The sequence below is a fragment of the Uranotaenia lowii genome, chromosome 3, assembly GCF_029784155.1.
Source record: "Uranotaenia lowii strain MFRU-FL chromosome 3, ASM2978415v1, whole genome shotgun sequence".
Classification (NCBI taxonomy): Eukaryota; Metazoa; Arthropoda; class Insecta; order Diptera; family Culicidae; genus Uranotaenia; species Uranotaenia lowii.
In genome coordinates, this window is record NC_073693.1 from 163,857,702 (window position 1) to 163,883,745 (window position 26,044).

The 26,044-nt window shown below is 36.4% G+C and overlaps 1 protein-coding gene across 8 annotated transcripts in view; it reads left to right on the plus strand.

Annotated features, from left to right (window-relative positions):
- Nucleotides 1-26,044, plus strand: part of LOC129751162 (band 7 protein AGAP004871) — a 544,098-nt gene that overhangs the window by 460,030 nt on the left and 58,024 nt on the right. For 2 of the 8 annotated variants that reach the window (XM_055746506.1, XM_055746508.1), the window contains exon 2: nt 16,385-16,414. The exons of 5 other annotated variants lie outside the window; for them this stretch is intronic. In XM_055746506.1, coding sequence (XP_055602481.1) covers nt 16,385-16,414 — 30 coding nt within the window. Of the gene's footprint in view, nt 1-15,362; nt 15,444-16,384; nt 16,415-26,044 lie in introns of all 8 variants that reach the window. One more of the 8 variants, XM_055746511.1, reaches the window with a different exon arrangement.

The window sequence follows — 26,044 nt, forward strand, 5'->3', positions numbered from 1 at the left end:
GTAAAAATCATAGTACTGAAAGTGCTTTGATAAAAGTACACGATGATATTGCCAAATGCATTGACAAGAAAGGAATTGCTATACTTCTTTTGATTGATTTTTCGAAGGCTTTCGATCGCGTTTCACATGGCAAATTGTATAACAAACTAATTTCCTCGTTTTCCTTCAGTTCATCCGCAGCAAACCTCATCAAATCATACTTGGAGGATCGGCAACAAGCGGTTTTTTACCAGAAAAATTTATCGAGATTTATAAACATCAAATCGGGAGTTCCACAAGGTTCTGTTCTGGGACCTATCTTATTCTCAATGTTCATCAATGATCTCCCACGTATACTATCTCATTGCTCCATCCATATGTTTGCCGATGATGTGCAACTGTATTTTTGTAACTATGGCAAGTATAACTGCTCTGATTTGACTCTAAAAATAAATCAGGATCTTTTGAGTTTATACCAATGGTCAACAAATAACTTGCTTCCTATAAATGCCTCAAAAACCCAAGCCCTTTTCATCGATAAATCAAAACGTTCACTTATTCCTCCCGATTTAGTTCTGAATTCTGAACCTCTGACTTTTGTTGACAAAGTAAATAACCTTGGTGTAATTTTCGATAAAAACTTTCACTGGGGATCTCAAATAAAAAACCAATGCGCTAAAATTTATTGCACTCTCAAACAGCTAAATATAACAACAAGATCCTTAGGTGTTCAATCCAAGCTTAAACTTTTTAAAACATTCATCTTACCTCATTTTACATACGGCAATTTTGTAGTTCACAACGCACCGTCTAGTTTTATTGTTAGACTCAAAGTGGCTTTAAATGCCTGCGTTAGATACGTATTCAAACTATCTCGTTTTTCCAGTGTCACCTATTTACAGAAACATCTTCTCGGATGCTGTTTTGAAAAATTTTATCAGTTCCGCTGTTGTATGGTAATGCACAATTTAATTACTATAAGAAAACCAATGTATTTAAGATCTCTACTCATACCACTTCGAAATTCACGCTCTTCCAGCTTCCAAATACCAAACCATAGCTCCAATTACTATAATTGCTCATTTCTAGTTAGAGGTATCGCAAATTGGAATCAACTACCTAATGCTATCAAGAACATTAATAGTAGAAGAGGTTTTAGGGAGAGTTTATTGGCAAAACTGAACAGTTAAAGTTAGTATACACAAAAAGAATAGGTACACTTTCAGAAACAGTTATTTCTGATCTTTGTTTTTTTTTCTCAAACGAATCTTATCTCACAATGTAACAAATTAAAAGATTTCCAATCTTACGTTGCATAAATACAGAATAAATAAATAAATAAATAAATAACAGTTCATACGAAGCCATGGGGTCCGGGTATGAAGTACGTGTTGCATTGGAGATTTGTCGAACCTAATAATCTAAGAATGCATGTGAGCACATACTTAGGCAGAAACTGTGGTGAATTCGTAAACCCATGGTGGATAACCAACATACAGCATACACATACATTTCGAAACAAAAATTCATATATTCGAAAGTTTACAAGACCAAAACATAAATATTGAAAGATGGGAGTTATTTTATGGGAGTTTTTTTTTGTTTTCTTGAATTATTTAAACAAATTTTATTAAAAAATTACTTGATAGACATATAGGTTTTGTGCATTGATATAGTATGCAATTTTGTTGCATACAAGCTTTCTTGTAATTTATTCCAATTTATTTGTTTTTCGAATAATTCTTTATTATTTTATTAACGTTCAAATGGCCGGAAAATGACTCTAGACTCGTTGCCATATTTGTCGATGATATTTTTCACGCTTGTGTGGGTACTTTGAACCGTTTTGCGATTTGGTTCTAGGTATTACCCTTTTCAATGCAGAACTTTATTTCTAGTTTCAAGATCAATACAAACCATAGTGAAGATGAAAAAACTGATCCGAAAAAATTCATTGCTCAACACTTTAGAATTATGAAAACAAACTTTTGATTTCATGCACACAAAAATAAGTTCACCCATTTTTGAATAAGTTGTTAATGACTTTTTGATACAGTTTTTATTTGTGAATCGTGTGCTCAATACATCTCCACTTACGTTCCCGAATCTCGATTTCTAGCGCCCTTTGATGACACCGGCGATGTAGTTCCTCATTTGAGATCCAGTTGCCAGGTCACCAAGCGCGGATGATACTCCGCAGGCAGCGGTTTACAAATACTTGCAGTTTTCGCGTCGTTACAGCATATGTGCACCAATACAGCAATGAGGATTTGACGTTTGAGTTGAAGATTTGGATTTTCGTTCGTAGAGAGATCTGGCATAACCGCCAGATGTTTCGGAGACTCACAAACGCAAATCGGACCTTTCTGATCCGGGTTTCGATGTCTTTCTTTGTACCACCATCAGGTGTTATCTGGCTACCAAGAACTGGAAGCACTCCACTTTCTCAACTTGTTTCCCAGCTACCGCGAAATTGGAAGGATTTCCTGTGTTGAACTCCATAAACTTGGTCTTTCCGGCATTGATTTTAAGACCTGCTGCCATGGAGCTTTCGGTGGGGTCATCAAGTTTGCTCTGCATGTCTTGTTGTCTTTGGGCGAGCAAAACAATATCGTCAGCCAGGTCAAGGTCGTTCAGTTGATCCAATGTTGAAGGCTTCCACGGCAATCCTCGGTTCGATGCACAGTCGATCGATCCAGTCAGAATCTCATCCATTACGATGAGAAAAAGTAGCGGGGATATAATACATCCCTGTCTCACTCCAGCAGTTACCGGGATTGGTTCGGACAAGACACCGTCGTGCAAAACCTTGCACGAAAATGCCTCGTACTGTGCTTCGATGAGATGAACTAGTTTCTCTGGGACTTCTCGACGCCTTAGAGCCGCCCAGATGTTTTCATGGTTAAGTCGGACGAATGCTTTAAGAAATCGACGAACACTAGCAGAAGAGAGTCCTGGAATTCGTTGATTTGTCCTAGTACGATTCACAGCGTTGTGATGTGGTCCACATATGATCGTTCGGATAGGAATCCAACTTGTTGCCGTCGGAGTGTAGCGTCGAGTTTCTCCTGGATCCTGTTCAGAATCACTTTGCAGAGCACTTTGAGGGTTGTACAGATCAGAGTTATGCCACGCCATTTACCACACTCTGTCTGGTCTCCTTTCTTCGAGACCTTTACGAGGATACTCTGCATCCCTCGGCCGAGAATGTTGTGCTAAGGCATTAAATTTAAAAAAAAAATAAAATTTTAGATCAAAAATATTTTTAATAAAGCAAATAATCAAAAGTGTTTGCATTTCAAGCAAAGGATAATTCCCCACTAATAACTTCGCCTACGCCTCTGAACCAGTATCACAGCATCAGTGAGCACACTAAGCAGCAGTGTCACATTCGCTCCACTCGAGCGGCACTGCTGTCTCACTTCCGGACCAATGGGTGCAGAATAACTTTGAAATGAGGTTTATTTCCGGCCGGATTCCGTTCGCTGTGTGTAGTTAGGTGCCATCCTATAGCTACTATATGCCATTCTCGGAATTTCGAAATTTCACAAACGGCTCCACAAATGGAGGCGGAAATGAACGGTAGGATGCTGCTACTGGAATGGTACCAACTTCTGTCGGTTTTGATGCTGCTTGCATTAGCAGTACCACCACGCCAACATAACAGAAAGTTGGTATCACTTTCGACGTGACAATCGTTTGTGGTTCGTTGTGGCTTTTGTACTGTTTGAATGTTTTTGGGGAATTTTACAGGCTTTATCCAAAACCATAAATAACGGGGGCTACGAAGAGAAACTTTCATTAAAAATTCTTTTCTCTGATGAGAATGGTGAATCATAAAGCTCTGAAAAATCTAAAATAAAAAGTGATTCATTTGATTATGGAGGAAAAAACACAAAAAGTTTTCAATTCTCCAAACTCGAGTACGTTGTCTGTAAACGCCTCACGTTTCAATTACTTACTCAGATCTCCGCCGGCGAAGAAATTCAAGTCATAAAGCTATAAAGATTCATTTTGCTATGCAGTTTACATATTGCCAAAACAAAGCTCCGAAAACGGTCTGCTCCATTCAAGAGTAATGCTCGAATGTTCAAGCAAAATGCTAAATATCCTTGCAAATTCTTGGGTGCAGCAGCTGAGATCAAGCTTCGGAAATCATCCGACAAAACGAGCAGAAGGACAGAGGAGAAGACAGTCAGGCGGACAGACAGCAGCAAACCGACACAGACGAACGGATGGACTCTGTCATTCAACAATCTCAAAGTCAGGGCTCTAAAAATAGCTCAAGTAGGTAGGAAGGTACGTTGACTATCTAGGACTTTAGATTGTGTACACTTTAGTAAAAGAGAGTTGTACTTGAATCCTTTTTTTTTTTCAAAACAATTCACTTTCAATTGGTTGGATTCAGATGAAACTCTTGTATAATAATAAAATCTTGATTATGGTAAAACAAAATTTGAAAAGAAGTTTGATAATTTGAAACATTTCCTGAACATCGATAAACCAATATTGACAATGATTTTCCCTATAGGTTTCCAGTTATCGCAGTAGAAAAGAAGATTTAAGATTCTCTTCAAATTATACACAGATTGTACAATTTAGATTTATGTATATTTTCGACCTGGAATTATTGGGTGATTTGATAATCGTCGCACAGCTAAGCACATGATGTTGGTTTATATGCTGTACTAGCTGACCCGATTAGCTTTGCTACACCTTTAAAAAACGAATGAATTTTTTTAGAAATTATTCAAATTTTTATTGTCTTTTAGGCATTTTTGTGTATTCGTGTGGCACAAACTTTAAAGGGAGCCCTTCTGTCCGTCCCACCCCCAATTTTCCCCTCTCCACACTGTAAGGCGTAAGGGTCTTTAAAAAAACGTAACAACATATACCAAAAACCTTTCCATGCCATGCTTGAGTCCATTTGCTGGCTTTGTTTGCATAAATTTAGAACTTCTACTTACATAATTGTGTTGGGGCTTTCTCCCCACTTCCTATTTGTCCTTTTGTTAGATAAATTCTTGGATTATACAAAAAATATATGGAAGCCTATCTCCTCACTTTCTATATTCCCAATCCTATTCTACTACTGCAAATAAGGAATTGTTGCAAATAGAAATATTTCTCGTATTGAAACACCAACGCATGCCAAAATAGGTATGTGCTTGATTAGTTCTCGAGTTATACAAAACCTTTAAAAAGAAGCCCATCCTTCTCCCTATCTCCATATTGGATAGAAGAGTGAGTACTCAATATTCATAGTAATTATTCTCGTTTTCAAATATCCTTTAATGGTAAATTTGATTTTATATGCTTGATTATTTCTCGATTAATGCAAAAAAAATGTATGAAAGCCCCACTTCCCACTTTATATCTCCCCGCTGAAAGAAAGGAAGGGCTTCAATTTATCATAGAATCAACCCAAGTAACCAAAATTTCCGTAGAATGGTTCCATAGAAGCTCACTCAGCCCTGATTGAAGGCTTTATAGCGTTCTACTCAGCTGAAATTTTAAGTTCTTATACTTCAAGTTCCATAAACAAGACTGAGGCTATTCAGCTTCAAATGAAACTTTGAAAAAAAAAACATCTCGCAAAAATAAAGCGTTTTAAAGTCGTTTTTTACTTTGAATTCTGATTTGCTTTGATCTTGAAAAACAGTAATCAATCAGCTTCAAAAAGTATAAACAAAAGTTGTTGTTATCTTTTTAAGTTGATATTTTTCGGTGATTGTCGAGTCAAATAATAATAATTTCTTACGTTTCAGCCTACTGGATAATTTCGGCCATCTTCATAAAAACTGTATTCAGATAAAAAATATAAAAATTTTTCGAATTAACACACTTAATTTACACAATATGTTCTAAAATCACTTCACATTTCTGCACTTACAAACTGTATCGCCGCGTGCTTCCGAAACGGCTGTCTTATTTAATTTGCATCCAAAATCCGTAAACATTCGCAAAACTCGTAAACACAAAACAAAAGTTGTGAAACGAGGGCTGCCGTACGAAATAAATTATCCTTGTCTTCAGTTTTGCACATCATGAATACATAGATAATCTCCGTGTGAGTCATATCCGCAACATTTAAATTTGAACGTAAGCGCACGAGCTGAATTCTTTTCTGTGACATTTGTATATCATTGTATAATGTTTATTTGCAGTTCAAAAAGGAATATACTTAAATATGTGGGCCGTGAACAAGCCGCTACAATTTCTTTACAATACAATCCAATTTTTAAAAACTGCAGAAACAGATTCTACAGAAGGAAGTTGTAATTTATTTCTAATTTTTTAATATTTTACTAAATTAAAACACATGAGTATGGTGGGGTAAAAGTACGACCTTAGTGCTCTCCTATTTTTTGAAAATTTTGCCGGTTGTTTCCTAAAAAACCAAGAACAGCATATGATTCTTTAGACTCTTATCTCTCTTTTACAAAATTACGAAGATAATCGATCGACGCATTTGATAGCAGTAGTGAAAATGCCTAACTGCTATCGAAACGTACTCTTACCCCACCTCTGGGGCAAAAGTTCGAATGATGTGGGGTAAAAGTACGACCATTCAAAATGCCAGAATTCTGCATGAAGTCAACAGGAAAATTATTTTGTATTAATCTCTGCTTACAGCAGCGGCTTCTTTGTTCGCTTCGGATACAAATCCTATACATGGGCAAATAACCTGTGCGAATTCGAAGTTCTACACTTACTGTTTATATTCAGCAGGTTTTCGAAATCCAGTTTTCATCGTATTTGAGTAATTTTTCGCGCGAGCAAGTCTTGTAGAAACAAAAATATGCGTTGATGTTTCCAGAGCATTTAAAAAAGAAGTTAAAATATTCCGTTCAGATTTACTTCAGTAGACCTTTCGTACTTTTGCCCCATTTGCAATTCGTACTTTTGCCCCTTCAAGGTTTCTTATGATTCACAGTTTATTGTGCAGAACAGAGACATAGTAATTAAATTCTTTCTTCGGCATTTGGTAGTGATTGAAAACAACTAAAAAGACACATTATAACTTTGATTGAAAGCTAGACTTTGGATTGCATAAACATGTTTGCCGTTATTTGAAATATTACATCATTCAAGCAAAAAAGCTACTTTACCTCATTTTTCGGAGTATTTTCAATCTCTACGAAAAAAAAATTATAGCAGGTTGTTGGCAGTCTAAATCACTATCAATCCACGCCAGAATTTTGAATTTTACTGTTCTTGGTTTGTGATAATCCTAAAACGTACTTTTACCCGACTCGTACTTTTACCCCACCTTACTCTGTACATTTTAGATTGGCTGAAACCAGAAAACTAAATTTAAGAAAATCAAAATCAAATCAACGCATTCAACATTGGAAAAATATTGAGCTCAATCGACTCACATTTCCAAAGTGTCCATCAATGTACTTCCCGTCGAAATATTCTGCCTTTGATGTTTGTAGGAGTGCACTAGGTGCTGGATGTTGCAGTAAGAGTTACTTTCATAGAAAAGGGAAATAAGAAGAATCGGAATTACTATGTTTCTACTAATGCGGAAAACGTTAACACTATGAAATGTAGTCTGAAAGTGAATATTTATATGTTATTTAAATTGTAACCTTATAACATACAATCGCTGATATATATGCATTTCCCAAATAATTTTAACTTTATTTATGTTTCTCCCTCCACCCATTTTTTGTCCAATTCACCATCGACATAAGAAAGGTTATTTGATGTTACAAAACTGAAGGGTTTGTGTTTGACAACTCTGGTTCAAGGAAAACTGGTGTTTAAATTTAACTTTTAATTAGAAAAATATTCTCCTAATACTATTTTTTTATGTACTTACTTATGTAATGTTCTTTCCTCATCCCATTTTTGTTCCAATAGCCGGCGACGGTAATAAAGAAACCATTCTTTCTTCTGAATCAAAGCAATCGAAAGATTCCTTTTAATTCAACCACGGTAAATGAAAAGTTCATAAATATACCAGTATTTCAACTTGAAATACTTTTCATTTACCGTGGTTGAATTAAAAGGAATCTTTCGATTGCTTTGATTCAGTTGAATCATTCAACCAAGTAGGCTCATACCACAACAGAGCATTCTTTCTTATTTTTGTAAATAATCCATTTTTGTTCACAAATTGAGAACGCCTTCGAAAAATTTTCTAAGAGAATGTAAACAAACCATTTGAAAATTTTGACACAACTCAATTCACATTGAAGTTCTGCAGGGAACCAAAAAGTTCATAAGAAGTTCCGCATGGAATCAAATAGTTCGCAAGAAGTTCGTAACGAAGCACGATAAGCTTGATATCCGGACTTTTTAAGGTATATAGAACGCACATTTTTTTTTTTTTTGAAGGAATTTAACAGCAAGCTGTCATTCTGCCCAAACCCACAAATATGTTATATGCTACTTGTTTAGACTTTTGATGTTCGTTTAGAAGTCCAAATGAAGCTCTCAAGGAAACGGATTTTATTTCGCTCGAGTACCTTTTACTCAGCGAAACGTCAACTGTAATCTTACAAGATGATGTAGCTATGTGAGTTTTGGTTACTTGGGATTTCTCGTATGCAAATTGAATCACATGCTAAATTTGGTTCCATATGTTAAATCACCTCTCCAGTTATGCTGAAAATTGTAAGTGAGCTTCCCCGCCTATCTCTATCACCCCCTTTGAAAGAGTGATAGGTACCAAATAATACGAAGCTCCCCTCCCCTTTTCTTTCTCCTCGCTGAGAGGGGGAGGTGACTCATAAAACCATAAAAACATTCCTCGTTTTCAAATACCCTCAATTTGGATCCATTTGCTTAGTTATGAAATTTTTTTTAAGAGAACATCCCTGCTCCCTTCTTATCACCTTATAAGAAAAAGCAAACTATAATAAAAACATTTATCGTACCGAAATACACTCCCATGCCAAATTTGGTTCTATTTGCAAGATCGGTTGTAGAGTTATGAAGACTTTTTATTTTTAATTGGGAGGCCCCCTCCATACTCTCTGTGAGAGGGAGGGGTCTCAAACTATAATAGAAACCGTCCCTGGCCTGCAATATCCCACCCTGCCCGGTTTCACGCAAATCAGTTCAGTAGATTCCAAATCTATAGAGAACAGACAGACAGACAGACAGACAGAAATTAATTTTTATATAAATAGATTTTAGTACCTAATTTCAACCGAATTCACTCGATTTTTATTAACGATTGTAGTCATACAGGATTTGTCAACCAGATCCAAAAGTTCAAGTGTTCAAATAAAAAAAATAAATAAAAGTTTGAAAAATAATTAAAAACAGCTTTTCTGTGCCCAAAAGTTGCCATAACTGTTAGATTAATGACATTGTTGTGAACGTTCTGATTGCACCTTTGAAGCTTTTACTAAAAATATGCTCCTAGCTCAATTTCAAAACCCATAAAATTGTCTTCTTCTTAGCATCTGCTTTGTCTACCCGTCATTCAATTTCAATCTTTCATTCTTATTTCAAGAATTTTCCTCATAACGTTCACCGCAGAGTCATTGAACTAACATATAATAACATAATTTGTAACTTATTGTTTGTCTCAGAATCAAGCTATTCTGTTTCTATTAATAAAAATTGAAATAAGGGTAATCTTAATGTACTCTTTATTTTGAATGACAGCGTATGGTTACCAAAACTAAACAAAATAAAAAAAAATAAAGAAGACATTTTAAAAAAAGAATGCCCGCCCAACCAAGTCTTTCAAATAATTCAAACGTTTGTTCTGAGAACCTACGAAGAGAAGGAAGCGAGGAAACTTTTGAAAATTAGGTAAATTTGGGCACTTTTGTAAAATTGACCAAATTTTACAACTAATGTCAAGTGACAAAATTGACAAAATTTGCCAAAATGGTTATTTTGTATTTGATGAGAAAACTGTCGAAGCAACAAAATATGTAAATTTTTACAAAATTGAAGAATTTTTACAAAAATTAATTTAAAAAAATTGCTACAAAATTAACTTTTTTTTACAAAACACACAAAAATGGCAAAAATTGCAATATTTTGATAGATTTACCAAGCTGACAAATTGGGTATAATTGACAAGTTATTGAAATGGCAAAATTAACGAAATTTACTAAATCGAAAAATAGAAAAAGTTGACAAAAGCGATTAAATTTACCAAACTGATGACATTTATGACAAAGTTGGACAAATTGACAAAATTATTAAAAAATTACATAAATCGTGAAATAGACAAAATTGATAAAAATGGTAAAAAAGATAAAATTGAAAAGATGACAAAATGTAAAAATACACAAATTAGTATCAAATTAACAAAATTGGCCAAATTAGCTGAATTGAAAAAATTGACAAATTTGACGTTATTGACCAAATCGACATTATTGAAAAATAAACGATTGAATTGGCCAAACTGACAAAATTGAATACAATCAAAAGATTTACTAAATTGGCAAAATGGACAAATCTTACATACCGTAAACTGGGGGAATCAGCGTGGTAACTTTGATCAACATGAAATTTTTGCAGATAATCATCATTAACTAAGTATCTGAAACTATTTACTACGTTTGAAAGCCTATAAGTTGAGTTACAAATAAGCTACATTTGGTTTTTATTAGAAGATTTTTAATGTTACTTAAAATGTAATTTTAAAATCTTAAAATATCTGTTTTTTTTTTTGAAGGCTCACAAACAAACATCTCTCCTGAAAAAATTTAAGCATTTAGGTTCGAATGGGTTGTTTAATGTGAAATTTCAACTTTTTTCTTGGCTCAGGATTAGTTTAAGTGTTATTTTCATGGTCATTTGAAGATAATTTTTTATGTTGAAAAATACCGGTCATTTTCCATGAAAAAGCTCGTATAGAAAATATGGCAAAAAACCCTATCAAATGATTGAGTTTGAAGAAAACAAGAACATGGGAACAGTGCGAGGACTTAAGGAATTGCATGAAGGTAAAATTTCATATGTTTATGAGGCCAAAAAATATTGAAAAATGAATATATTTTTTGGATAATGTTGCTGCATGCATTTATGCAGCAACATTATCCATTTTTAAGTATATTTGTTTTTGAAAGAAAACCTTGAAAAATTCAATTGAGTCCAAACAAAAAAAATACTTTTATTGATGTTTTGAGCCTTCTTTGTTTAATGGCATCAAAACAATAAATTTGAAGATGTTGAGTTACGTAAAAACCATAGTGATCAAAGTTACCCCGAAACTCGAAGCCTGGTTTTGTAACAAACATTTAATTATTACCACCAATGTCGTTAAAATTAACTGCAATCAATGATCATGTGATCAAAGTTCCACCAGTTTACGGTAATTGTCACAATGCACAAAACTCTATAAAATCGACAAAATTTATGTTGTAAATTTTGTCAGTTTTGCAAATCTAGTCCAGTGTTATGCGCCAACTGACGTTGCCGACTTGCAGGAGAAAGAGCAGTTTTACAGTCAACTGAACAGCGTGGTAGAGAGAATTCCGAAGGGTGACATTCAAATCCATTAGGGCGACTTCAACGCAAAGATTGGCTCCGACAATCAAGACCTTGAGCGCATCATGGGGCGCCATGGCCTAGGACAGATGAGCGAAAACGGAGAGCTGTTTGTAGAATTTTGTGGCAATAACAACATGGTGATCGGTGGATCGCTCTTCCCCCATCGACCAGCACATAAGGTCACTTGGGTATCCCGAGATGGCCGAACAGAAAATCAAATTGACCACATCTGCATCAGCCGAAAATAGAGAAGGAGCCTTCTTGATGTCCGCAACAAGCGAAGCGCAGACATTGCATCTGACCATCACCTCGTCCTTGGCGAGATACGACTGAGAGTTGCGCGTGTCCAACGGCGCGAGGAGAAAGTCGGGTGTCGAAACGACGTCCGCCGGTTGGAGAATCCAGAGGTGAAAAGGGCATACGTTGAACAGCTAGAATCCTGAGCCTCGGAGCTGCCGACTGACGGAACAGTCGAAGAACAGTGGTGCCTTTATCACGACGAGCCATGGTACTCTCGGTAAAGTTTGTGGAAGAAGAAGTGAATGGATGTCGGATGAAACTTGGAGGTTGGTCGATGATCGGAGAAAGGCGAAAGTCGGAATTGAGCATGCATGTACCGGGTCAGCCAAAGCAGCCGCCCGCTTACGATATGCGGAGCTGGAAAAGGCAGTTAAACGAGCTTGTAGACGAGACAAGAGAGCCTGGACAAACTCCCTAGCCGAAGAGGGAGAAAGAGCCGCCGCCAATGGAGATATCCGATTACTTTATGACATTTCTCGCCGCCTCAGTGGTGCAAGGACTAATGCAAGAATGCCGCTGAAAGACCGAGCAGGTCAGTTATTGACCGATCGAACAGATCAGCTCAAACGATGGACTGAGCACTTCGAACAACTCTTCCGAGTCACGAATAGCGATGGCCAACAGAACCCGCAGCTTGAAGCGCCAACAGTAAGTCGCATAAATGGCGTCAACTCGGAAGCGCCCTCGCTGGCTGAAATAGAAGCGGCAATCAAAAACATGAAATCCAACAAAGCGCCTGGAATCGATTGCATTCCTGCTGAAATGCTCAAAGCCGACCCTGCCCTGTCAGCACAAATGTTGCACCGTCTTTTCGCTGACATCTGGGATACTGCAACATTCCCGGCCGATGCAGGGTATCCTCGTAAAGGTCCCGAAGAAAGGAGACCTGACAGAGTGCGGTAACTGGCGAGGCATAACGTTGATCTGTACAACCCTCAAAGTACTCTGCAAAGTGATCCTGAACAGGATCCAGGAGAAAATCGACGCTACACTCCGACGGCAACAAGCTGGATTCCGATCCGGACGATCATGTGTGGACCACATCACAACGCTACGAATCATACTGGAACAAATCAACGAATTCCAGGACTCTCTTCTGCTGGTGTTCGTAGATTTCGAAAAAGCATTCGACCGACTTAACCATGAAAACATCTGGGTGGCTCTAAGGCGACGAGGGGTCACAGAGAAACTAGTCCATCTCATCGAAGTACAATACGAGGCATTTTCGTGCAAGATCTTGCACGATGGTGTCTTGTCCGAACCAATCTCGGTAACTGCTGGAGTGAGACAAGGATGTATTTTATCACCGCTACTTTTTCTTATCGTAATGGATGAGATTCTGATTGGATCGATCGACTGTGCACCGAACCGAGGATTGCCGTGGAATCCTTTAACGATGGAGCAACTGAACGACCTTGACCTGGCTGACGATATTGTTTTGCTCGCCCAAACACAACCGGACATGCAGAGCAAACTCGACGACCTCACCGAAAGCTCCAAGGCAGCAGGTCTCAAAGTCAATGTCGGAAAGACCAAGTCGATGGAAATCAACACAGGAAATCCCTCCAGTTTCATGGTAGCTGGGCAACAAGTTGAGAAAGTGGAGTGCTTCCAGTATCTTGGTAGCCAGATAACGCCTGATGGTGGTACCAGGAAAGACATCGAAACCCGGATCAGAAAGGCCCGATTTGCGTTTGCGAGTCTCCGAAACATCTGGCGGTCACGCCAGATCTCTCTACGAACGAAAATCCGAATCTTCAACTCAAACGTCAAATCCGTATTGCTGTACGGGTGCGAAACTTGGTGCACATATGCGGTGACGACGCGAAAACTGCAAATATTTGTAAACCGCTGCCTGCGGAATATCATCCGCGCTTGGTGGCCTGGCAACTGGATCTCGAATGAGGAACTACATCGCCGGTGTCATCAAAGGGCGCTAGAAATCGAGATTCGGGAACGTAAGTGGAAATGGATTGGGCACACGCTGCGAAAAGATGAAAACGAGATTTGCAGAGAGGCGCTTGACTGGAATCCAGAAGGTCATCGAAGAAGAGGCAGGCCCAGAAACTCGTGGCGGCGAAGCCTAGCCGCTGAAATTCGAACTGTCGACGAGAATCTTGACTGGGACCAGGTGAATACGCTGGCTCCGGATCGTCAACAGTGGAGGTCTTTTACCACGGCCCTATGCACCGGAGGATCGGCGCGGGATCATTAAGTAAGTAAGTAAGTTGTGAATCTTGTCGACTGTTCCCATTTTGGAAATTTTATGAAAATTTGACTAACTTGTCAATTTTGTGAAAAACATTAATTTTGTCAGTTTTGTCATTTATTTCAATTTTACCACCTTTGTCAATTTATTCAGTTTTGTCAATTTTGTCAAAATGGCCATTTATGCAAATTTTATCATTTTTGTAATTTTCTTTTTAAATTTCGTCAATTTTGTCCGATGTCAGTTTTGAAATTTGGTAATCTTTACTAATTTTTGTCGAATTTGTCAATTTTGTCAATTTTGCTAGTTTGGTCAACTTTGTCAATTTTTTCAATTTTGTCCTTTAAGTCAATAATGTCAATTTTGTACATTATGTCAAATTTGCAATTCTTGTCAATTTAGTAATGTTTTACACTTTTATTAATATTGCCAATTTAATCATTTATGTTAATTTGATACATTTGGTCACTGACTTATGTCACTTTTGTAAATTTTCGAACATATCAAACATGTAAAATTTTTCAGTTTTATCTACTTTGTCAATTTTGTCCATTCTGTCAACTATATCAATCTTGTAAAATTTTAAAACCTTGACAATTTTGTTAAAATAAGTCAATTTAGTAAAAATACATCAAACTTGTCAAATAATCAGATTTCGTCAATTTTGATATTTTTGTCAATTTTGTAATTTAGGACATTTTTTCATTTTTGTGATTTGCGTTCTGTCATTTTTGTTACTTTAGTCAATTTCGTGTTCTTTATTATTATTGCCAGTTTTGTCAATATTTACAGTATTGCCTAGTTTTTCAGTTTTGTCATTGGTGATAATTCTGTCAATTTTATTAGTTTTGCCATTTCTGTCAATTTAGAAAATTTTGTCATTTTTTTCGATTTGTCAATTTGGTTATATTTGTCAATTTTGTAGTTTTTGTCAATTTTGTCCAATTAGTCAATTCAATCAATTTTGAAAATTAAGTCAATTTTGATAACTTTGGCAATTTTGTCAATTTTGTTTTTTTTTGTCAATTTTGTAAATGTCATCAGTTTCGCCATTTAGTGACTTTAGTCAACATTGTAAATTTTGTCAATTTCAACAATTTTGTTTTTTTGTCGTTTTTAATTTTCTTTACAAAAATATCATCAATTTACTAGATTGAGACCCAATCCAACATTTTGCAATTGAGAGTGTCATGCTTGGGTCTTGAACATTATTAAAGAATATGGTAGGGTGGTAAAAAAGACACAATTGCCATTCACTCCATTTGACGGTACTGGGTTATAAGTTACTTCTTAAAAGACTTCCAACAATCAGTGACATCCACATCCTTCCCATTTTTAATTACATAAAATCGACCGATAAATTTGAGAAATAAAAACATTATAATTTTTGTTGTTTCAGTATTGAACGCTTAAGAACACGCAACAAGCTTTGAACATTTAAAAAAAATTTACATCTAAAGGAGAAACTGGAAAATGAAGCGTATGTTATTGAAAATTTCTAACAATAATAAATTCATTGTTTGATGTTTCAGTAGAAAAAAAAACATAGTAACTTAAATAAATTTGTAGATTTATATCGCTTCAATGTAGTGCTTTAGTAATTCAATTATTTGCTTCAACATCGTTCGATAAAAATTAGAACCCCATATATTCTTACTAAGGAAGCATTAACATCCATAACAAAAAAAAGAATAAAGGATTTCATAAATGAATTGGATGTGTTTAAATCAAAATTTTATAAAACTAATGTTCATGAAATTTGTTTAACGAAAACACAAATAATGACTAACGCTTTACTTAGAACAACTTTCAACTAGAATCTTTGCCATTTAGAAGCTTATGAAAATCTTTTATATCATAAAAAGTATATGTATCTCGATAATTCTTCAAATGTAAATGTTCAGCAACAACCCACACGTGATAAAAACTGGTGAGTTAGTAGTGAAAATCAACATCGATGTACTTCGATGTGGCATGTTTCATCAAAATTCACCAACCCATTCATTTAAATTTTCAGAGACAACCAACACTCTAACAATCAATGTGCAGAACAGTATCAAACACTCAAAATCTACAAAAAAATAATCACAGTTCCAATCGGAATTTCCATACTATGTGCATGATTGTCCCATGAGAATCCCAAATTCGTCGAATCACAACCCGATTGATGTTTTTCCATCACCCAAATTGACCAACCCGGGAAAAAATTTCAAAACAACCCCATCACCATCACCATCATCATCACCAAAACCAACAAACTAAAATCCAAAAGAAATCCCATACTAAAAAAAATCAAAAAATATCAGAAAACCATCCAGCATCCATCTAACTGCACAACAACCCACCGATCGAGCCAGAAATCATTGTAGAACTAATTCATCTTTTTCTTCATTCTTCATTGCGCTGTCTTTTTATTTTTAGATGTTAAGAGAAAATCCCTCTTGCTCTATGGTAAGTCCCACCGGAAGACGGCCTGGTCTTCTTCTTCTACTTCTTCTGGTCGCGCTCTCGAAACTCTTCGTCTTTCGCCTCACACGTCGATCCAAGTCCTCAACGGAACCAGAATCGGCCAACTCCCTACAAAAAGCGGAAACCAAATCGAAACAAGGCTGGACACGTGCTCTTCGGGGTCAAAAAATTTGCTTTTTCATTCGAGTCCCTTCTTTTCTTCGATTTGCTCTGAACCCATTCCCTCAGTAGTCTTATTCAAGTAGTAATTGAACTTCTGACTAAACCCTGTTTTTTATTATTTTTTTTTTCAATCATACATTTTTTTAAATAATTAAATTATTTTTTTTTCTCTTAATCTGAATTGGATTCAAAAATTATTTATTCGATTGAATAGTTTTATTTCTCAATTTATTCGGATTTTCCAAAATCTTTCAGCTTGCATAGAAATTCCTCTCACCTGACCCATTCAAAAACTTTTATCTCACTGATTTCCATCGAAATAGTCTCGGTGTTGTTTTCCTCACTTTGGCCCTACTTTAAATTCATTGCATGCCTCCATTAGAAGTAGATTTCGATTCTTGCCGGTGCCCTTAAACCCTTCACCTGTCTTCATCTTAAGCATCCGAGAATGTGAAAATCCTCTGCCCACAACTTTCTTCGTAAAAGCAAGCTAGATAAAAAAAATAAAACACCCATCAGGTGAATTCAATCCGTCCAATCTTTCGGAAAGTGAGAAGCGTATTTGGTTGGGATTATTTATTTCAGCAGCGCTCCGTTCCTATTCTGTCGGTATGTCCTGACGAAATTTGCCAGATCGTCTGGGAAATCAACAGAAGTGAGGCTCCAGCATAGCTCACAAAATCCCCGGAAAATCACTCCCCCAACTTTCTTCTGGTGATTTGGTTAGCAGCAAGAAAGATGGACGGAAAAGCAAAGAAGCATCAACAGAGAAGAAAAAAAAACTCTCAACCAAATAAACGATTTCCGGCGATGGTTTTGATTTATGGTCCTTGCATGTGGGCTGTCAGTATTTCTTCACGTCTTGAGCGGGTTTTTCCTCTTCCTTTTTTTTATATTTTCCCACCCAGAGAGAAGAAAAACGACATTGCATTTCCTACCCGATTGCATCTTCTGTGTTTGGTCCTTGCTACATACATCTGTCTATCTCTAAGTGTAGTTGAGCAAGCAAGCAAGTAGCTCTTCTCGTGTTTATCCTGCACTAATAGCGTTTATTTGTTCGGTTACCAGCAAGTATCTACTGAAGGTAGCAGGTAATTGATTCGATAGACGATTCATGTCAACGATTACGGTCACTGATAGAATCTTGAAATTCTTCTGAATTTCTTCAATAAATTTTTATTTTTTTTTCAAACACATGATCATTTTTTTTCAAAACTGTTAAGATTTTTTCAATCATCTATAGAATAATTAATATATCATATATTGCAGGTAAGTAAAAATAGCGTCACTGAAATTTTATGACCGACAGAAAACTAACTCAATTTTAAATACAAATTTTCGAAACACACAGCTTCAGTAAATAAGTTTTTATTGCATAATAAAAGGCATTATTTCTGACATAACTTCGCCCTGTTTAAACAATCAATTTTTTATGTAGGGGAGAATAAGGATACTTGATCCCTGGGGATACTTCATTCCTTCGCTATATCTCGAAACGGGAATGTCTCACAAATATCAAATGTTCTAGAAACATGTGCTAAATAGCAAAAAAAAACAACAATGCTGTTATCTCGACAAATTTTATTTTTCGAGTTTTTGAACTTTGTTTGAAAAATTTCACAAAATGTGATTTGAAGATCTTTTTTTATCACTTCAAAATGTTTTTCACATGCAAAAACTACATAAAAAAAATATTTACTCCAATATGTGAATCGTTAGAGTATAATATGAACTTCAAAATGCCATATTATTAAAAGCAAAAGGAATCTCACATTTTTTTTAGAACAAGTTTTTCAAAATATATGTTATGGATATAATTGATCCCTTGAGTTCAAAAAGACATATTTTTCTTCTGGACGGATCGTTATTATTGGTTATCATGAAATTTCTACAATGCTACAAAAACTAGTGTTTATCCAGTAATTATCTATTCAAAAGGACTAAAAATAGGGGAGAGTGAGGATACTTGATTCCTTAGCTATATCTCGAAACTGGAATGTCCTACAAAGATCAAATGTTCTAGAAAAATGTGCCAAATGGAGCAAACAAAAATGCTTAACATTCAACTTTGTTTGAAAAATTTCATGAAATGTGACTTGAAGATCTTTTTTCATGACTTTAAAATATTCCTAACCCGGAAAATTATTACCAAAATATTTGTTCCAATATATCAATCGTTCGAGCGTAATATGATCTTCTTAATACCATGTTTTCAAAGCTCCCCCCCGGAAAACTCCCAACTGTTTTTAGAAAAAGTTTTCTAAAATGTCGATTTTGGGTTTCATTGAATCCCTAGAGTTAAACACGGTATATTTTTCTTCTGAATTGGTCGTGATCATTGCTGATTACGAGATTACTAATATTATCCAATAACTTAAATTTATCCATCAACTGTCTGAGAAAAAGACTAATATAATAAATTTTCTCTGAACTATAGAAAATAGCGCCTTTAAGTATGCAATGTCATTAGCGTTGAGACAAAGTTATGGAATTTTCTTCTTCTATCAGTTACAAATTGTGAAACGAGAACAAACATGACCAAAATAAACAATTGACATTCTATCTTGGGGTTTTGTTTGTTTTTTTTTCTCCAAGGATTAGGGCTTCCTGAATAAAGGATCAAGTCTCCCTTAGCTTCAAAAAAATTACTTTTTTTTAAGTCTCACGAAAATACCTACTTCTAGTTCATCTACGAGTTCATGTATCGTTCTAACGTTTTGAGCATATAAACTTGAATTTACAAGCTGTCAGAAAATCCAAAAGATGGCGAGTTGCTAAATTTTCCCTAAAAGATATGATGAAAATAGAAAAAAGGGATCAAGATCCCCATTCTACGCTGTTGCTGGCTTGAGAAATATTGAAGTGTGTAAAAGCTATAACCAAAATTGTTCCGAAAATTAAGTTCTTTAAGCCCTTCGGTTATGCAAGTAATGAAAAAATTGTTAAAAAATAAAAAAGCCGGAAAACATTTGGAATTTTTCTTTCGCCTCTTGGAATAAAAAATCACAATCATCACGTGAATTGGACAAAAGCTTGCATGCGAAAAACTTGCATACAATCTGTATTGCCCAAAATCGAAATATCAATTTTTTTTAGATAAAGAAAAATATAATAGACTCTCGAATACAAAAGATGACGCTCAGACGGAAAGCGATCGTTAAATTCACTTGGATTTTCACGTTGCTATTTTTTTCTGAATATAACACTAAGAAAAATTATGCTCAGATTTTTTGAACCGATTTTATTTATTCCGCTGACTGGTTAAAAAATTCCTGTGGTACATATTATTGGGGTTGTTAAGTAATAAGGTTTACACTAATTAGTTTAACTTAAGTTTGAGTTTTCGTAAAATTATTTCGAATTTGAGCTGTATATCTCGTACAAATACATTATTTATATTTTCAAGCTTTTGTTTAAGTGACACACTCCGAATAATAGTGCCAAGAAATCAGGAATTTGTGATTCACTTATTGGTGGTAAAAATAGAAAAAAATAGTTTGTGCACTGAAAAATCAACATCATTTTTGTTTCTTCTATGAAGCTGAGCCAGCTGATGCTGTTTGTAATAATTTATAAATTCCTTAAAGAAAATTTTTCGCTGAACAACTTTGTTGAAGACCGTAGCTTCGTACCTTATTAGGCAGAAAAAGTTAGCTGTCAAACAGGCGTATGTCTTTTCGCATTGATAAACAATAAATTCAATTGACATCACTGCTGGAGCCTCGCGAAGTATGTAGCAGAGGTACCAGGTACCCTGATTTATCAGGATTTTCCTGATTTTCGAGAGACCGTCCTGATTTTTCAAAAAATCTCGAGTTGTCCTGATTTTTTAAAATTGGTCTCAAAAATGTCCTGAATATTCCTGACTTTCATAAAAACATCTCAATTATAATCGAATTTATAGTAAAACTTTGAGAAAATCGAATAAATATGAAACAAAATAATAAAACCCATTCAACAGATGGTAATCTTAGGTTCAGATGTTATTTAAATGGTGTTTTTTCGATAAGAACTGCAGGCCAGCCAACAAACTGCTTATTGCTGTTGCATAAATCAAGGCGTTTACAGCACCTGTATTTCGCCTTTATTTCTGCAATCAAAGCAGAGCTGCTTGTTGTTTCCATGAAAAAAGAGGTGTCCTGAAAAATCCTGGTTTTTGCTTCGCGTTGTCCTGATTTTTGACGAAACCACCTGGCACCCCTGGTATATAGTCCTATTTGCCACTGGTAGTGTTGGTGATATTATGCTGGTTGTTTCGCCAACACTTTCCAGTTTTGGGACAATCAACCTCAAAAACGACCATGTGTGTCGACCGGCTGCCCGTTTTTTGTACCGAGAGTTTTGAGGGTAATTGTCCCGTCTCATCTGTACATGCTCAACAAGTGTGCGTAAGAAATGTCAATATAAACAACTCTATACCTCGCTAAGCACTCTGCAGTGATGTCAATTGAATTTCTCGTTTATCAAAGCGAAGACATACGTATGTTAAACAGCTAATAACTTTTTGCCTAGTAAGATACGAAATTACGGTCTTCAACAAAGTTGTTCAACGGAAAATTTTCTTAAAGAAATTTCTTATTTAATTTTTGGCATTTCGGCGAGTTGTGAAAATTCAAGGTAGAATATTTAGAAAGAACATGAAAGTATTATAGGTGGAAAGATCAAAGCTAGAGCGCTTTGGGTAGAAGAAATTGAATAGTTGGTGAAAATGTGAGCAGGGCTTTTGTTGTGTGAACAGCTTTTTAACTACTTGCGTGATTCTTTGCCGCGCGCCGTTTCAATGTTGATAGGAAGCGATGAAGAAACCCATCGCATTCCTACCCACATTGAAACACGGACGGGTCGAACACATGTGAGATTGTGTCCGACCGGGCAAAAAATCACCCAAGCAGCGCTCACATGTGCTGTTCTATTGCTAAGCCAATTCTATCGATGCGTGCTACATTTTTAGGTACATCGGATGGTTGCTACTTTTGTTCTCGCATATTATCCATCCGATGCCTTACTTTTTTTGCCAAATGCATCGTGGTGAATTGTGTTGTAATTTTTGTTATCCCATTTCCATCCGATGTACCTAAAAATGTAGCACGCATCGATAGAATTGGCTTAGCAATAGAACAGCACATGTGAGCGCTGCTTGGGTGATTTTTTGCCCGGTCGGACACAATCTCACATGTGTTCGACCCGTCCGTGTTTCAATGTGGGTAGGAATGCGATGGGTTTCTTCATCGCTTCCTATCAACATTGAAACGGCGCGCGGCAAAGAATCACGCAAGTAGTTAAAAAGCTGTTCACACAACAAAAGCCCTGCTCACATTTTCACCAACTATTCAATTTCTTCTACCCAAAGCGCTCTAGCTTTGATCTTTCCACCTATAATACTTTCATGTTCTTTCTAAATATTCTACCTTGAATTTTCACAACTCGCCGAAATGCCAAAAATTAAATAAGAATATATCCCAGCGGCGGTTAAAGAAATTTATAAATTGGCAAAAAACCAACAGCTGGCTTGGTTCCACAGAAGAAACAAAAATGATGTTGATTTTTCAGTACAAAACATTCAGTTTTCCCATACAAACCTAAAACTACAAATTTACTCATGTAAACGTTACTTAAAAATTTTGTCAAAAATCATGGATGAATTTTGAACCAAATAGACCCCAGGGTTTGAGAAATTCAAAAATGACCCCAAATGGTACTGTTGTACACGTTTCTTCCTCCTTATGTTCCACTTGTCTCTGTGTCCAATACTGCACAGTGGGCCCGGCCGAGTAAAGATGAGTAGAAATGTACTTTTACCATAGAGAACAGACGTACAAGCTCGAACAAAAAATCGTCAAAAAAGTGAGTAAAATTTCAAATTCTATCACCCAAAAAATACGTTAGAAATTGACTACAAACAGTGCCATCTATTGCGCCGTTCAAAAGTTTCAAATCAACTTTAAAGTGCCCAGTTTTCAAAAAGGCCTAATCGTATATGAGCTCACAAAAAATGAATCCAATGTCTCTGTAAAATGGACGGATTTAATGTATTGCTAAATAAATGAAATCAGAGTTACTTTTAACTGGGCGAAATTTCACTTTCTTTATTTTTGCACTACTATGACTGTTAAGATAACTAACAGCTTCGGTTTAAGTTTTCGCACTTCTTGAACAGTAATTTATGTAAGAAAATGCATCACATATGTCCAGTCAAATACAAGAACATTCTTGACGATCAGTCTTACCCAGCAGTATTGATTCTAGGCATCTCAAAGCGGGTTACTTTCACATATCACTTTACACCCAAAATTCAGCCTCTGTGCCAATGGCGTGTAGTCAATTTCATAGCATCATTGGTACAAGAAGATAACGCGACCGGCACTGATTCGATTTGCGCCCACCGGCATTAAACTCCCAGCGCAACCGAATTGCGTATGTCTGAATGAAACAAAATAAAAACGTTTTCGTGTCCCTCCCCATCGCATCACAAGCCGAAGAAGGATGGAAATAAATACCGGCCAACACCAGGCAGCCAGCGAACCGAGCACTGTGCGTGTGAATATAGCAAAAGCAACAACAAAAACATCCTTCTAATTCAATCGACCGGCAAACACGGCTAAGCTGTGCGTGTGTATGTAGCAAAAGCAACAACAAACACATTCCTTAAATTCACCGGCAAACAACACCGGCCAAGCTGCCCGGCTTCAGCAGCTGTGTATATGTAGCGTGTGTATGTAATAGCAGGCAGTAAGCAAAGCACAGTTCTCATTCAATGGGTTTCCCGTTCCTTCACTCCCGTTCCCTTTCCCGTTTCCATCGCAAGACAAAGGAATGCATTGAAAGGAGGCCAAACGCCGGGAAGCCGCCGTTGTACGTTTTTTTGTGATTGATCGGTAACAGAAAGCCTATGACAAATATACCTAGTCCTGCATGAAGCTCTAATAGTACATTGGTTAGGATGTCGGACTGGCAAGACGATACAATTGGTGATTTGAGTTCGATTCTCACCACAGCGCTGTGATTTAATTTTTATTTTCTTGTTTCTGGGATGAATTATCCAATAGGAAGGAAATCCCATAAAATGTTTTTCTTGTTTCGCTTGAATGTAGTGGTCATCATTTTGGTTGGGAGCCGAGTCCTTATGCCAGTTACGGTTTTTCAAACATACCGTTTTCGGCACAGTGCACATTTCAGCGCATTTTCGGCACAGAGATATGCTAAATAGGCATTGGATTTTTGCAACCTCTTCTATGGGTGTAGCATCCAGCAGTTTAAAACTATGTATTTCTAACAAATTTTAAGGAAAAAGATAATATCTAACCTTTATGATTATTTTTTTCATGCAACATGATGATCGTTCGTTCATCAAGTTTCGAACGAAACTTCAACAGCGATTTTCTTGAAGCATGCTAAGCAACACATACGACCTTTAGAAAACTGACTGAAACATAGTCAGCTTTGTTTTGACAGTTCTCTATGGTGTGTTTGGAGTCATCTGGTGGTCCAGCCAAAAGAAAAAAAATTGGTTCAAAAAAGGTGTTGGGATTTTCAAACAACTTTCGTGGGCTAGCTTGTATGTCTGTTCTCTGTGCTTTTACTACTCACCGGGATGCTGACAAGATCTGGCTGTGCATGTATCATAAACATAAGCAAAAGTATAAGCATATGCCCCTACAATGACTGATTTTCAGCTTTCGGCAAAATTTTTTAAAATGCATTTTTAAACTTTTATATCTATTTTTTCAAGTTTCCAAGAAATAAACTATTTTAGTGTCTGAACACGGAACAATAATGTAACTCACATTTATTTATTTATTTTTATTCATTTACATTTACATGTGCAACTCACACATTACAGCAGATTTCTATGGTTAAATAAGCGTCCTTCTTAAGTTGGCCATTATGACATTATCTCTCCTATAGTTATTTACAAACATTCTGCAACTTTGTGTTCAGTGCGCATTCAGGCGCTCAAACATCAAGTCAAAAGTCGATGTGATTTTTTTTATTTGCGATGTTTGACTTTAAAATGAATTCGAAAAACTCAAAACAACACCCTACTTTATCGTCTTCTGAAGTGATTACTTTTAGACATTAGCATAGAAAACCTATTCGAATTTCACATCGCTATATTGACATCACTCACTTAAGTCAATTGAATGAAAGAGTGGTTCGAGCCTAAAGTATCCAATAAATCACCCAGATTTGTCTACTCCGAAGAGGTTTTCGGCTTCGGAATGAATGACATTTTTCCAAGAAGTCTGCCAATTCACACCGTATTAAAAATGAAACCCAGTCCCCAAACAATGGTGGTTCGTTAAAACCGTTCCATCATCTGCGTCTCGGCCTGCGTCTGACGGCAGCTCGATGGCCGTCACTGATCTCTGTACCAGAAAAAGTAATTTCGTTTAGCTGTCTCGTTAACGGCATCAGCAAAGCCCCTTCAGACTTGGTCCATCAGTTTTCTCTCGCTTTCTTTGGTGGAGATGAAGCAAAATAAATACAGAAAAAAAAAGATGGCTGCCAGGGTTGAACTCTACCTATGTTCATTTTTGCACGGAAAGTCCTTTCGGCAATTTCCCACGGTAACTTAATCCCGAGACATAACTCGCTCGAAAGCTCACCTTTGAAATGAGCGGAGGAACCAGTGAGAGCTGGTGAAAAAACAACACAACTTTCTACCAACCAACGAAATGCGATTCAACCTAATCTAAAAGATAGATACATATATTCGGAATCTCATTTTCTTCTGCACTTCCAACATCCTTTGGATGAAAGATGGAAATTTCAGTGCTACCTTTTTCCCATCCTCTACTCGACATCTTCCAGCTTTTCTCAGCTGAGAAGGAAGAAACTGTGTAGCAGCATAAGCATGTCGCTGTCATTTCCCATAAAACGCACAATAGATGGATGGATCAAGATTGTCCCGATGCGGGGAAACTGATACCGAGCTTAACTTGTAGAACGTATATTCTTTCCTTCCCGTCGTCGTCATCGTCGTTCCTTGCGATGAGTTTTTGAACGGAATTGACGATGTTTGGGCTCCAATTTGGTGCGTCGTAAACTCTTGCGGACCTTTCTGTTGATACTAGCCAACAAAACCCTTAATGATAAGCTGGCACGTTAAGGGTTAAGATATTTCTGGTTTTCTAATATGGTCTGTCATGATTTTTGAACCTTGTTGGAAAATAAATTCAAAGGGAGCTGGAAATGCGAGTGGCTGGTTGAGTGTTGCATATACACATAAATAGCTATGTTCGCTTAGAATCCGGGATAATAAAGCAACTGTTTCTCGGAAACGAATTGAAGTACAAATATGGTTAATACATCAAAACTTAACTTTTAAAAAAGGAGATGCATACAATTCAATACATTCATTTTTTAAAACAAAAATTTACCTTTTAATGAATGGTTATAACTTTTCTCAGCACACGGCGGGTTATATTCCAAAAAATTTCATCGTACCGT